At 39.4% G+C, this 14,716-nt stretch overlaps 2 protein-coding genes across 5 annotated transcripts in view; one reads left to right on the forward strand and one right to left on the reverse strand.

Annotated features, from left to right (window-relative positions):
• The window catches only part of ELAPOR2 (endosome-lysosome associated apoptosis and autophagy regulator family member 2), a 95,608-nt gene extending 90,220 nt beyond the window's left edge, over nucleotides 1–5,388 (forward strand). The window contains exon 22 of the mRNA XM_010407759.4: nucleotides 2,464–5,388. Within this exon, the coding sequence (XP_010406061.2) occupies nucleotides 2,464–2,523 (60 nt within the window). The 3' untranslated portion in view covers nucleotides 2,524–5,388. The remainder of the gene's footprint in view (nucleotides 1–2,463) is intronic.
• A 4,841-nt stretch (nucleotides 5,389–10,229) lies between these two features.
• Nucleotides 10,230–14,716, reverse strand: part of GRM3 (glutamate metabotropic receptor 3) — a 102,285-nt gene continuing 97,798 nt past the window's right edge. For all 4 annotated transcript variants that reach the window (XM_039571152.1, XM_020585088.1, XM_019290892.2 and 1 more), the window contains one exon: nucleotides 10,230–10,779. In XM_039571152.1, coding sequence (XP_039427086.1) covers nucleotides 10,706–10,779 — 74 coding nt within the window. In that variant the 3' untranslated portion in view covers nucleotides 10,230–10,705. The remainder of the gene's footprint in view (nucleotides 10,780–14,716) is intronic.

The raw sequence follows: 14,716 nt of genomic DNA on the forward strand, positions 1-14,716 counted from the left end.
TTCCTCCACAAAGAGATTTCAGCAGCATTTTTTATTGCATGGGTGACACCAGGAAAAACCAGCTAATGGCAGAGAAAATCTCTCTGCTCAGAATCCTCACAGGCACCTCCATTGCTGAGGCAAACCAAGCTATTAGACATACAAAAAATTAACACTGGCAACACAGGCAACAGCCAGCTGCTTGCAGCTCACCTGGGCTGGCTTCATGGCTGACTTGAGAACCATAATTTTGAGTAGGATTCAGCTGAAGAGGAAGCATCAGCTTCAGCCTGTTGTCCAATACAGCAGCCTCCTCCATTTCAGTGGGAAGCAACACCAGAAAAGCATTTTTTTCTGCAGTACATGTGATGTGGATTGTTGCATGTCTAAATTGACAGCACCAAAGTCTTTGGTGTCCTTTGAACATTTCTGAGAGGAGACACAGAGGGCCATCATGGTAGATCCCAAAAGCACTTCGGTCTTTGTTCCAAGTGCCTTGAAGTTTGCACTATGGGAAGGGTAGTGTTGTCTTTAAGGGATTGCAGTGGGGGCATCTGTTATGATCAGGATACAGGTGAATAACATTTTCCCTTTCAAACAGTTTTGTTGAAGTGAGTTTCTTAGAAAGTTTCTTAAAAGGAGGAACCTTCCTAGGAAGGTCTCTTAAAAGATCGTAACAAAAATTTATTTTAAAATATTGTACTCTAACTTGTTGTCCAAATAATATCTCGGAATGCTGAATTTTGATATTTTTTCCTTATATGCCTTTTTTTTCTTTCTGTGATTGAGTGCAGTGTAATTAATACTTGTGTGCTGCCTTTCTTTTCCCTTAGTATTCTCTTCTCTTTATTATTTTACTTTATTTATTAGACTGGTGTCCTCTTGCCACACTCTACCTGCTCCCCAGATATCCCTCCTAGGAGAAGTTACCATTGCACAGATAATGTGCAGAACTTTCCCTTGACCCCCGCCTGACTATTTGTCCTGCAAAATCAATATTGATCCTTGTGGAAAGGGGCAGAAATTCAATATTAATTCTTAATTCAATATTGAGAATATTGAAAATGTAAATAAAATCAAATCACATCAAATTTTCTGGTGATGTTGCAAAAATAGAAGCAAGCTCTAGTACTTCAGTATTCAGACAACTTGAATGCCTACTTGGAGATTTTTAATGTTCCTGTATCCACTGTAGCAATCTTCCTGAGTGTTCTCTCCTTTTTCAACAAGCCTGTCAGATATTTCTAAGCTTGTTCTTTTTTTACTGCTAGATAACAATAGCTGGCAAACTCAGCTTCCAGTACCTCATTAGCTTACGTAGCTCTGTGTCCTGTATCCCTGCAGATAACTCAAATTTGTTACATATTTATCGAAAACAAATGTTATAGACATCACTTCTCATTTATGCAAAAGATGAAGAGGGTCATGTCCTGCTACATATGCATGTCAAATGTAGAAAAAAATATATGGAGGAGAACAAGGGAGAAAAAGGAGATATGTAGAATGAGAGAAAAAGAAAAATCTGCAGCATCCTAACTGTATGTTCAAGCTTCAGGCAATGGCGTTTCTCCAGCATGTCACAAAGATATTAGTGGGTTTAAGAACCCAAGGGATTGAGAGCTAGGCCTGTAATATAGAAAGGGATGAGTTATTTTTAATGAGAAGATAGAAGTCAAATAATTACAAACCTGTTTCAGAGTGGAGGCTGTTCTAGTTGTGTGTGTTGTCTCCAGCACGACAGTACCAGGTTCTTCAGAGCACATACTCTGCACTAGACTAGCAAAGGACAATTTCTCCCCTTCTTTCTCACATCTGCACCAGGCAGTCCTGATCTGTATGGGGTGGCTTTAGAAATCAGATTATGAAAGTAGTTTAAGATAGTTTCTAAACTATTTGGATGTGTATGTCCACATTTCTTGCTCACTCTGATGCCTGCTGGCCAGATGGCCTAGGCTGTCACCCAGCAAATGGAAACAGAGAGAAAACTCAACCCTCTAGCCCTGATTTGCAAGACGACAGATGATCTGTAGACTCTTTTTGTCCTGTGGGTGCCCCAGAAGAGGTGTTGAGATTTGAATCCAGGAGCAAGGCCGTGGTGTTCACACTCACAGGCTATGCTTCAAGCACTTTATATATTGTAGGAAACACATTAATAAGTGATAATAACCATAGAGATGATTACCTTGCAATTCCCCAGCTCAGACAACCTGTCCTGTTCTATGAATATGAAATGCAGACTTTCCCTGTACCCTCTAAAATAAGTACCATGAACAATAGCTATAGCATAATTTTATTGGTTTTGCAAATTTTTACAGAATTAGTAATGTTGTTAAATATTAAAGGGTCAAACTGTGCCCTTAATTACTGTTGTAAAAATAAAGTGAAGTTTTTGGCAAAGGATATTGAGAGAAGAAGTGATTGTGCTGACTGCTGGAGAGATTTTGAGGAAACCCAGTTGATGGGAACCTGTCTTTTCCATTTCAGGAAAAGGAAGATAATTTTGAATCTGTTCAGCTGAAATCTTCAAGATCCCAGAATATATGAAGAATTAATGCTGCCTTCAAAGAAACAAACCTAATTTCTATTTTTACAGGACCATATTTTAAACATATTCTGACACACATTGTAGTGGTGATCTTGGTGAGAAATGCTTGGCCATTTAGGAGGAAAGAAGACAGGAAGCAAAACAGAAAATTGGATTGCCTTACCATGTGATTGAGTACCTTGCCAAAAAACAGAAAGCAGATGCTTGGATTCCATACTGGGAATGAAATTCAACTCAGGAAGAGATATACATACTGCAAATAACATTAATTTTTTGCATTCACCTGGGCATCACTCAGGCATGCCATATGATTTATAGGTACCTTTCATTTCCTTCTGCCTCCTTCGATGCATATTGCTAAGAAATGATTTTCAGAGAGGCCTGCAGCCTCCTGCAAAAGTTGTGTGTTATTGTTTACTGGCATAACTGTGAGTCTCTCTTGAACTCAAAATTGTGAATGGTACTCGGAATGAGCCTCAGGTGAGTTTTGAACTTTGGAAAATACTTCCGATTTTAATGGTTTGAAGGTTTGGATGGTCTGGGTTTACCTCTAATGCAAGAGGGAACAGTGTTGCACCTGCAAATTGAACCCATTCTGGTGCCTAAGACATGGCCATCAGGGCTGGGGTAAAACGTAGTGCTATTAAATTTAAATGTGGTAACTGCTGTTGTGTGAATTGTAGGTCTGGGCCCATGAGTTTATAGGCAGTAGCAGGTTCAAAGTCTATAAAGAGATGTAAAGTGGTACCTACAGTGCAAGTTGCACTTGTCCCTCTCTGTGGAAGCTTGTCCTTTCAAGAGACATCTTTGGCAGATTCAGTGTCCTCCCTTGGGTGGCATATATGTCATCTTTCACAGGGTTGGGAACCAGCAAAGCCTGAACTCTGGAGGTACGGCAAAAATCTCCATTTTTGGGAATCAGGGATCAGCTTTGTCAGTTGTGAGGTTTCTTAGAAATACTCAGCCTCCTTTATTCCTGGGCCCATGCAAGGAAGGAGGGAGGATGGATGGATGGATGGATGGATGGATAGATGGATGGGTGTCCAGCAGAGGTAAGCATGGGTTATGTACTTGCACAGCATCTAAATGCATTCTGTGTCAGGGCAAGTACCAGCTCTGGAGGAAAGGCACAAAGCAATGCCTTGGAAACTGGAGGCTAGGTGGACTTTTCCATAAAATCAGCCACATTATAAGCATGTGATCTTCATAATATCCACAGTAATAATTTCCTGAAATTCCCACTGAGGTCGAACTCAAAGGAATCTGAAATTTAGGCAAAAAATATTTGAGTAAAATTATGCAAGACATGTATAGAGCCAGAGAAAATGAGCAACAATTCATGTATTGACTTCTGGTCAGACTCCTATTTTCATTACAGCAAATTTGTGTGAATTGTGGAATGCATCAAAACCAGAAAAGTGACATGGGTAGAAATGGTCTTTTTACTATAAGGAATATAGATATTTGATTTTATATGACTGAGCTAGGTCTGTCAATAAAAGAGGGCCCACTTTTAAGTAAAATTTAAATTAAACTGAATTTTCTGCACTCTAAATATTTTATTATACCCTAGATGTGGACAAAAATTTTATGAAGTTTAGATTTTTTTTCATTAGGGAAAATTCAGCTCAGTTATTTTATAGTTCCAGTGAAAGAACACACTCTTTACTCTTTTGATGGGAGATCCTTTAGGCATCTTAACTGAAGTGGTGTACATTTTCTGTTGGTCTTAAAAAGGCACTTCACTTTCCCAACAAAGATTTTTATGGGGTAATGTTGAATGTATATTAAATACACATTCCTTTTTGTATATTTTGTACCATTGCACACTTATTATTGTACATTGTATTTGTTGTCATGATGTCATTTATATATGGTTGTCAAAGATGATATGCTCACAGAGTAAATGGTTATGGCTTTGGGATTTCACTTCTTGGATCTTTTATGATGAGGGTTTTTATGTTGTTGATTTTTATTCAACTAGTGTGTTGTAGCATCAAAGATATATATCTGATGGACATTCATAAAATAAAGTAAAAATATATTTGAAATTTTGGACTTGAGATGTTTGGTGGCACTGCAGCCTTTCCTGAACATTGCAGGTCTTCAGTCATGAGTAGAGCTTTTCACTGCCATCAAATTGCATCTGTCTACATCTCCTTTAGTTTTTGCCCTTCTCTCTCTGTATGTTTTCTCAGCCACAATTACAGTTCATTCTTCACAACACTATTTCCTTTTTCATCACTGGACCCATATCTCTGTAATGCAGAAATGCCTTAATTTTTATGAACTATATTTAATTTGACTTAATACCACACAGGCTTCATTTGGTTCCTCTCTCTTTCCATTATATTTTCCAAATAAAATGGAATGGAATTTTTTGACAGTTGTGACAGACTTTGCTGTATGACTCTTAGCTCTGCTTCCAAATGGTTTGTCATGATGTTACTGAACATTCTCCCAGGCAGTCTAATGGCGTATCTGGTGCAGTGCTAACATAGTGGGATGCAAACAAATACTGTGGACCTTATATACCTTAAAATAAGAAAACTGCATTTCCCAAAATTTAAGCAAGTATAAACTGAAATATTTGAGCTGACTTCTGCTATTCTTTTCTTTCTATTAAAGATGTAGTAGAGAGGGGAAGTTTCCATTTTCCCATGAGACAAATTTTGGAAGCCTTTAACATTTCACTAAGAAATCAGCTGTCTGTGACCTCTAATGCTCTGCCAAAATATACTTACAGCAACCTCCCCCTTTTCTTCCACATGGAATCACATCAGAAAACTTATTTGATGCCATAAAACAATGTAAATCAGTCTATTATGTGTTCACTTGATTAAACGGAATACATTTTATTGCTATATTTGCATGCTTTTCTTTGAAATCTGGAGTCAAGCAACTGAATCTCTTAGAAGATTAAGCACATTTTAGTGGTGTCTGTATAAATTATTGGCAAATTAGCAGAACGTCATTGTCTCAGATTTGACAGTGCTTGCTTGGGGGGAAATGCACAAGGAATGTGTTCTAGCTTGGCTCTGATTATGTTGGTTGGTGTTTGTAATACAAATATGATTGATTAAGGTTTGGGGAAAACTACGTGTCTTAGAGCCAGAGTGGGAAATTGCTGAGTAGCTTCAATGATCTGTCATCTGTCTTGTTCAAAGAAAGGATTTGACTATTTGTTTTTGAAAAATAGATTCTGGGATTCTTTGTTAGTAGAGGGAGAAAAGTTTGCAGTTTTTGTCCTTTCAGAGCCAGTAGTATCCGTAAAATCAAGGTTCTTAATTATAATCAGAGAGCAGCAGGTGTCACCTTTTAGGAGCCAGTGGCTGTTGACTTCTCTCCAGCAGTGACCAGCACAGATGCTCCAATGTAAAAGTTGAAGCAGCTACAATTGATGCTGACACACCAATGGGGATGACATTTCCTCCTCAGCAAAGAATTCTGCTGGCTGTCCCATATCATGAAGCATGGAGGACTTAAATAGCTGTTGTAGATAATGTAACAGGGAATGATCGTAGAAAGACTGAATGTTTTGGGTTGGAAAGGACCTTAATGATTTTCTAGTTCCAGCCCCCCTGCCATGGGCACACACACTTTTCACTACACCAGGTTGCTCATCCAGCCTGGCCTTAAGCACTTCTAGGGTTGAGGCATCCACAACTTCTCCAGGAAGCACATTCCAGTCCCTCATCACCCTCACAGTATTTTCTGCTAGCACGAAATCTAAATATCCCGTTTTAGTTTAAAACCATTCCCTCCTGTTCTATTACTACCTGGCCATATAAAAAGTAAGTCTTTTATAAGCCCACTTTAGGTACTGGAAGGCTGCAATGAGGTCTCCCCAGAGCCTTCTCTTCTCAGTGGTAACCTCAAGAGAACTCTTGTGAAGTTCCACTTAATCTTTGGTGGTGGTCTCTCGTAGTCTCTCCCCTTGTGTGCTACTTTCACTGAATCCCTTTGTTTTTATTTCTTGTTGAAGACTTGTGAACGGTGGTGCTTTGGTAAGGTAAGGGGAGAGGAATAGAAATAAAAGTAAGTCAGGCTCATCCCAGAATACAGAGTGTGTGTCACAATGTACAGTGACATCACCAGTCACCTGGCTGGATGTGCCCACCCTGAATTCATGCAGCAGGAACGAGGGAGACACAAGAATTGAGTTGATCATAAGCTGACATTGTGTTTTGGTTGTTCCTCTGGATCTGTAGAGTTGGAATTCATCAGGGAGAATTCTCTAAGGTCCCGTGTACTGTGAGGCTGCTGCTCTAACAGTACCTAAAAGCCACAGCAGGGTTTTGTGACATTTATTTGCTACCCCATCCTTCTCCTCTTGGAAAACCAGCCCAGCTTGGCCTTTTCTTCTTGCAGTGACAAAGCTCAGTTTTGCCTGTGTTTATGTTGCTGAGAAGCTTTGAGGTGGCTCTGGATAAACAACAACTGCCCTTTGTCTTGCAGACAGTGGCCATTAATGAGTAGGCAATGGCACCATGGACATCAGACTGCATTTGGTGATGAGTTAAGGGTTTGTTTTGGTCTCCCTTACTCTAATTGTACTAATTGGGTGAAGCATTGCAGTGGAAATCTCCTTAAACAGAGCTGAAATTTCGGGGTGTGGTCAGGATATTTTGGAATCTTTTTTCCTGATTTTTTGAATTTTTTCCATTCAGGGAGAACGTGATATTTTTAAAATAGGTTTTGATGTTTCAGTTTGAAAAGACAATTCATTTTAAAATTGGTTTGGCTATGAGTGAAACCAGCTGTGTTCAATTAACTAAGGAAAAACAATCACTTGAAGAAAAAATAAAATATTTTGGTTTTCCATAGTAGACTTTGGCCTTGCTTTCAAACTTCATTAAAGCTTTAAAAACCAAACAACTCTTCTAAATAACCAAACCAAACCAAACTATGAAAAAACACACCCAAACCTGAACAAAGATGAAAAATCCCCCCAAAACCTTGTTTATTTCAGATTGACCTGCAATAAACTTTTTGAGTCTTATTTTTCTATTCTGCCAATAAATAAAAAGTGATCAGTTTTTCACAAACTTTTCTGCAATTGTGATTTCTATCAGAGAACTGAGGTACTTGGAACTTATGGTTTCTGAATAAAAAATGAAAGTTTTCTTCAGCCTCCAGTAAGGCACTGTAGACGCTGGCTTAAGCCTTGCTCTCATCCACAGGGTTTCCTCAGATTTCAGCATTTCACTCCTGAGTGTGCAGGGCTCAGAGCAGTGTGGTGACTGTCAAGGCTCACAGTCAAGGTACTTGGGAGGAACTGTGCCAGGACCCCGTCTGCTTTGAGGTGAATTGCTCAAATGGGAGCAATAAAGAGACTGGAAAAGGTTTTTACTCTAAACCGAAGTTTTATGTAAATGGGTACAAAAACTATAAACTGTTTTAAATAGAGAAACTAGAGTAATTATGTGAGACAACAGCAAAGAAAAAAAAATGTGATTCCCTTTCTCAAAAGGTTTTCATGCCAGAATGGTGTGGAAAGCCTCTGCTTTGACATTTTCATTTTCCATCCTGCTATGCTTTGAAACTGGATTACTTCATCAGGCAATACCAAACAATCTGCATCCATGGACAACTAATGGAAAGTAGTGAAAGGCTTTCAAGACAAAGCCAAATAAAGTACAAGAATGTCAGGGGCATTCGGTGGGGCTGGAACTCCAGAGCTCTGCATGTTTTGGTTGGTTTTTTTTGTATGAAAACCCCACAAGGAAGTGGCTTTCAAGCCAACTAAGTATTCATAGCAGGTGTTCAGACACAGACACTGGGTCATTTTCTCAACAGTGCTATCGAAATGAATGAGAACTCCAGCACAGTGAGATCCTCACCTGCTGTAAATTAACTTCAGTAATGTCAATTTAGATTCTGGGGCTGGAATTCATCTGACACAATGCCTTAATTCTTAGTGCAAACTCTGTGATCTGAGCAAGCTGTGCTCGCCTTTATTTGGAGAGATTCATCCCTGCCTAAGTGTCTGCCTGAGATAAGCCAGGGGAATTATGTCTACTTCCCTCTGCTGAGTACAAAGAAAGAAGGGGTTTACAATCTCAGATGCAGCTATTTTCCTAGGCCTTTTAAACAATGAGTGTTAGATGAGGTGCATTTGACCCTGATTGTGGCTTTCCATAAAAATTGAGAAGAAACTGTCATTGGCCTAGGCATTTTTAAGAGCTCCATAAAGCTGAGACATCAGCATTATGGTCAGATATTCTGACCTTTTGTCACACTGTGACCAGCCTCTTAGTCCACAAAAGAGCATACCAAAGCCAAATGAATGTAGCTGCCCAAACTGAGGTGCTTTAAGAGGTCTTGATTTAGAATGGAAGACTCCCAGCCTGTTACAATTTGACCCTGTGCCCTGCATCAAGGTGGGAAACAAGTCTGAAACCTTAGGAATGCCAGAGGTTGTGGAGAGGAAGAAGCTGAATGCTGAGCTCTGCATGTAGGGCGGACTAGTCTATGTCTATTTTGGGGAAAGCCACAGGGATTCCTGTTCTGGACAGCTCCATTATGTAGAGGCTTAAATGGCTGCCTGTGTAGCCAGTCATGGAAGTGTTGACATCAAGAGGTCTTTGCTGGTGGACACGTGGCTGTTTAGAAAATATAAGCATCTATCTATCAGTAGGAATTTTAAGAACCTTCATCTTTAATTTTTGCATTCCAAATAACAGCTACTTCCTTTGCCAGTTCAGCCCTAAAGGACTTGCAGCTTTCCAGAAATGTGTGAAAACATCTGCAAGTGCAGGAGAATTGGACTCCAGAGAACATGTACATCCCACACTACGTATCCATAGTGTCTGACTTTCAGGCCTCGCTCCGTTGCCTTTGAAGTCAATGAGAATTTTGCTATTGACCTCAGCTGGAATGAGATCAGTGGGAACAAGCCCTTAGGTAAATATGCTCAGACACATTAATCAAAGGTGTGTTTGTTTCCTTAATGACTTTTTGGACCTGGCAGAAGGGAGGATTTCAGACTGTTTCAATAGAGTGGGAGCAGCTTTGAGAGTGCAGTTTCAAAAGCCAGACTTTTAAGGTATTTTGCAATTGTCTAAGTAGGTGGTATGTGTGTCTTGAAGCATTTGGTTTGAATGCAAAGGTCACCCCAGAGACATGTGTAAATGTTTCCTGCATTTCTCTTTTTTGACTCTCTGGTCTCTGTGGTACTCCAATTACCTTTCACAGCACTGTTGATGCAGACAAGCTGAACCAGCTTTGTTTCAGCTGGAGATATTAAACAATTAAACAGTCTTAGCTAATTTTCTGACAGATTTTCTTCCAACCTAATCTAAATTATCTTTGTTTTTATATGCTACCAGTCTATTGTGTGCATGACAGCATTTAGTCATGCCAAATGAGTGAACCAGGAGTCAAAAATTTTTTGCTAATATCTCATTAAGATGAAATTAGGCATTTTCACTTTTGGAAATTACATTTTAATAACAAAAAAAAAAAAAAAACCTGAGGTGCTTTAATAATGTGGGAGGCTTTTTAAGAAGAGGGAATTTTTATGTGACCTTGAAAAAGCATTAATCATAAGCACATATATTGTGATATGGATTTTATAACACAGGCACAGACCAACACACAAATACCTGTGTACACACACTCCAGACTTTTTATCCTTTTTACCTAACCTGCTCTCTAGAAAAATGTAATGACCTTGAGAGAGTAAGAAACAAAAATGAAACCATGCTGAAAAACTTTTATCTTTTTATTATTGGTGCCTTTACATTAATACTGCTGTTTTGTGCTGAGAAAACCAATCTGTTACACGTAAGGTAACTGTAATATACAACATAGAAATGCAGTCTAAGTTAATTACAACAAGGAGCTACAAAAAAAATTCGTAGGAAAGAAGTCACCTAACATTGCAACTGTGCTTGCAACAATCACTCCCTTACTGCAGGACTATGCACATTGTGAACCATGGTTATTTACATGTCCCTTACGACCGTTAACAACAGGAGGGCTAAAATCAGTCTAAAAAGTTCCAGAACGTCACTATATACTGTACAATCCTCAAAAATAATTTATTACACTGTTTCTAAAAAAAGGTACTAATTTTGCTTGGATGCCTTTTGTTTTCTGGTGTTTTCTGGAGTGCACAACATGTGCAAAATTTTGCCTAACAGTCTAAAAACTCAAGAACTGAACCACGAGCCACAATCACAGAGACGAAGTGGTGGAGTCCAGAACTTCCCTCCCGTTGCACACAGTTGGCACGTACATACTGGCAGATGCTGAAAGAGAAAGAGAGGGGAAAATCAACTGACTTCAGAACAGCAAAAAGGGACAACACACAGGATTAGGATTTGTGTTCATCTGGACCATCTCACCCCATTTAACCAAGGTGCCCAATGAAAAGTCACTGCCTGTGTGAGCAGCAGAGCTGACGGGGTGCTGCTTGCACCTCAACATGGCACCTCAAACCCGAGGCTGAAGCATCCTCTTAAGAAACCTGATTTCACTTTGCTGACCACTGGGAGCACAGAGGGTGATTACACTTCTCCAAGAAGTGTCAGAATAAAATATATGAATTTTTTTTATTATGATTCTGTGCCACTGGGTCTCACTTTGTAGCACTTTGCATGATAGTGTGAATTAACACAGCTAGAATGATGCTAACGTGCCTCAGTAGAAAAAAAGTGGATTTTCTGTGTTTTATTGGCAAGAAATTCTAAGGTCTGATCCTTTGAGCTTTCACATAATTGGAGAGGGCATTCATGAAGAAAATATATGTAGTTTTAAATCCAGGAGGTAATCTACCATATTAGAATTCTGTGTCACTCACCTTTTAATGAATAAAAATAAGAATTCTAAGAACATATTTGATGAAGTGAAGAAATTTTCTAATAACTGAATTTAAAAGCAAGATTATTCCTTACCTAATCCCAGAATAATTTCTGCCTATAGGCTTCCTTTCTAGGAGCTCTGCATCAGGATTCAATATGCATCCAGAGGTGAGGGCCAGATTCTGATAAACTTGTTTACGTGGTATAACATTTTATACATCAGTTTTTATTGCTTTAGTGGTATTAGGTGACTACTAAACCTAACAATCTGTTTCCAAATGTATTTGTATTTTGAGCATAGAGTATATTACCCTATTCTGCTTAAGTCTTGTGGATTTTAATTTAAAAGCACACTTTGTTCATCTTTGTCAAAATTACCCATTGGGCATCAGGAACGTGTTTTCAGATACTCTGTGACATCTCTGCTCAGGGCACCATAAAGCTGCTTTTTGAAAGATGCATTAGGTTAATGGTAACAGTGACCCAGAGAAATGTGATGCCTTCATCAGAGAAAACACATGGCAAGCAACGACTTAGTAAACTCAATCATCCAGTGTAAAAAGCAATTTATGCAGCTGACAAGGGCATGCTCAATCTTCCACATCTGATGCTGGCTGCACTCTCAGTTGCACACTGCCTCTGTAAAGATGCTTGGTATAATTTTTAGAACAAATTATTCTTTCTTCAAATCAGCTAGTATTTTTCATTCTTTCATTGACTATAAATATTTCATGGAAAAATTAATTGCTTTAACAAAAGAAATTTAGAGGCATCTACTGGACTAATCTACTACTCAGAGGGTAGGACCTCTGCCTGATAAACAGGAGACCCAAGAGCAAGCCCCTCTTCTGCATTAGGTCAATGGAGTTTGATGTCTCACAACATGGATGTGTGTTGTGAGGCACAGGTGTGGAGCAACTGTTGTATGTGAAAGACCACAGGGCATCATGTCTGTGAATTGTTAAAGTTAACTATCAGGTTTTGTATTCTGTTTTTAACTGGGTATAACATGGCAGCACAATGACCTGAATTTTTATTATTGTTGTTATTTTTGTTTCTACTTTTTGTTAGAAAAATTGGTTCTGCTCAGGAAACCTGATTCAAATCCCTGTTCTACTGCAGTATGGCTACAGGCAAAAGCGTTTTGTTTCTGTGAACATCAGTCACTTACCCAGAGATTTTTTAGCTTCAGGCTTTTTTTCTTTTTTTTGAAATCCAACACACTGACAAGCCTGAATAGCTCAAATACTATGGTAACTGGGTCAGAAGGATATCAAAATTGGACAGAAATATATGGTGGTAGGTGAGAAATGAGTGGCCTTTTTTAAGTTTCCAGGCTTCCTGCACAGCACGTACCTCTCTTGTAGTGCTGGGATGCAGTTATTAACTCTGCTGGGTGGAGTAAAGTGTTCACACCAAGCATCCAGCTCTCCTGAGACAGAACAAAAGACCTTGCTTTTCATTACAGACCTCAGCAGTGTTAATCACTGGCCCTGCAGGATTCTGAGCTACACTCTGTGTCTTACAGCAGCCGCCAAGGGGTTTCCTGGAATATTGCTGGATGTGCAAGAGACACTTCACCTTCATTTTGTGTTGAGATCAAGGACAAAAGTGTGACATCAGCAGAAGTTATTTGGCTCGAGTTCTTGCTTTTGATCTCCTTTTTCCTGGCTGTCCCTCAGTTTGCTTAGATTATCCAAGGAAAAGAACCACGGGTACGATGTAAGAGCCCAGCACTGCCATGGTGACCTTGAAGCTTTGCCTACACAGACAGGAACAGGCAGATCTGAATTTTCTGTCTGTGTGCCACTTAGAGTCATGGAGTCATAGAATATCCTGTCTTGGAAGGGACCCACAAGGATCATTGAATCCAATTCCTGGCTCTGCACAGGGCAACCCCAAGCATCACACCATGTGCCTGAGAGCATTGTCTTCTCTACTCATGCTCACAGCTGCACAAGCGTGAGTTAATCATATATAAAAGCCATATATCAGGGCTAGTTTGGAGCCAGGCCTGGGAAAATAAATTCAGCAGGAAAAAAATTGCCAGTCTGGCTATAACAATAGCTTCAATTCTCGTTCTGACCGCTGTGGAGGCCACCTGAAGGAGCTCAGCTCTGTGTGCAGCTTTCCACGTGGACATAACTTGGACATCTGGGTGTAAAAGCTTAGTCTGAATTGTATAGGTGCTTAAATCAGACCTGAGTTCTCCATGAAGTTTTATGGGTGCTGAAATCCATAAAAAAGGAAAACAGGGGAACATCCCACGGGGGGATGCTGGGGCAGCAGAACTTATGCAGCACCCTGCCAAATGGGAATTTTCAGGTTCAAATAAATGGGTACAGATATACATATTTCAAAACATGTCATATACATAGGTACACTCTTACCCTGGCTCTAATTAGCTTAAATCTATATTCTTTTTAGTCCAGACTTCAGTTACCAGAATGATTAAAGCTTGGAGCTAACACACAGATCACCCAAGACCATCATGAGAGTCACTTACCTTTTCTCATAGTGTTTGACCAGTTTTCATGGTTCAGGGAGCTGTGTTGAAAACTGTCTGTGTGTGACTCGCTGTTCATGACCCACTGTGCTCATGGCATTCATGATCAATGGAGTGAAGAGGTGGTGGCAACCCTGAGATGCAATGGAGGTGGGATCCGTGGAGATAGGGAAAACACTGCCTGTTCAAGCAACTTGGGTACTCCTGACCTCGAGAGCTCTGACAATGTATAAGAACTGGCTTTTCAAAGTTAATACAATGCCCTAGACCTAATTTTGATGAGTCTGATATTAAGAAGTTTCTGAATGATGAAAATGCCATCAAGACCAAAATAAAAACAAGCTGACAGCCCCAGAACTGATGAGAGGAATATTTTAGACAAAGATTGGAACCAATATGGATGGCAACCTTTTTGGAGTTTTATAAATGACTAAACAGTTAAGAAAAATAATGGAAATGTATTTTAAATAATCTGCAAATTCATAGAAGGGAGTAAGGGAAGATTTTTCATCTTGAAAATATTGTTGCTGTGATAGACAGTGTTATTTTCCCAAATGATTGTCCTAGATGGAAACTACAGGGCTGTTTCCTTTGTATGTGATGGACCTTTCAGCCCTACTTCCAAGTCTTTCCATGGTCCAAAAAGCCCAACAAGGCAAGCAGCCCTGATTCAATTAGTAAATAATTCAAAAAGTAAATAATTGTAGCAAGCTTTCTAAACAATGAAGTAGTAAGAGATTTTAAGTCTGGATTTTTATGCTTTTCTTAATGTCCTCAAGCTGTTCACAAGTCTGAAAATGCAGGTTTTAGTGTGAAGATGTGCACTGAGGATATCTCTCAGTTGCCTGCATGCTTACACACGTGTTACCCAGCTATTAA

Source organism: Corvus cornix, chromosome 1A, assembly GCF_000738735.6.
Source record: "Corvus cornix cornix isolate S_Up_H32 chromosome 1A, ASM73873v5, whole genome shotgun sequence".
Classification (NCBI taxonomy): domain Eukaryota; kingdom Metazoa; phylum Chordata; class Aves; order Passeriformes; family Corvidae; genus Corvus; species Corvus cornix.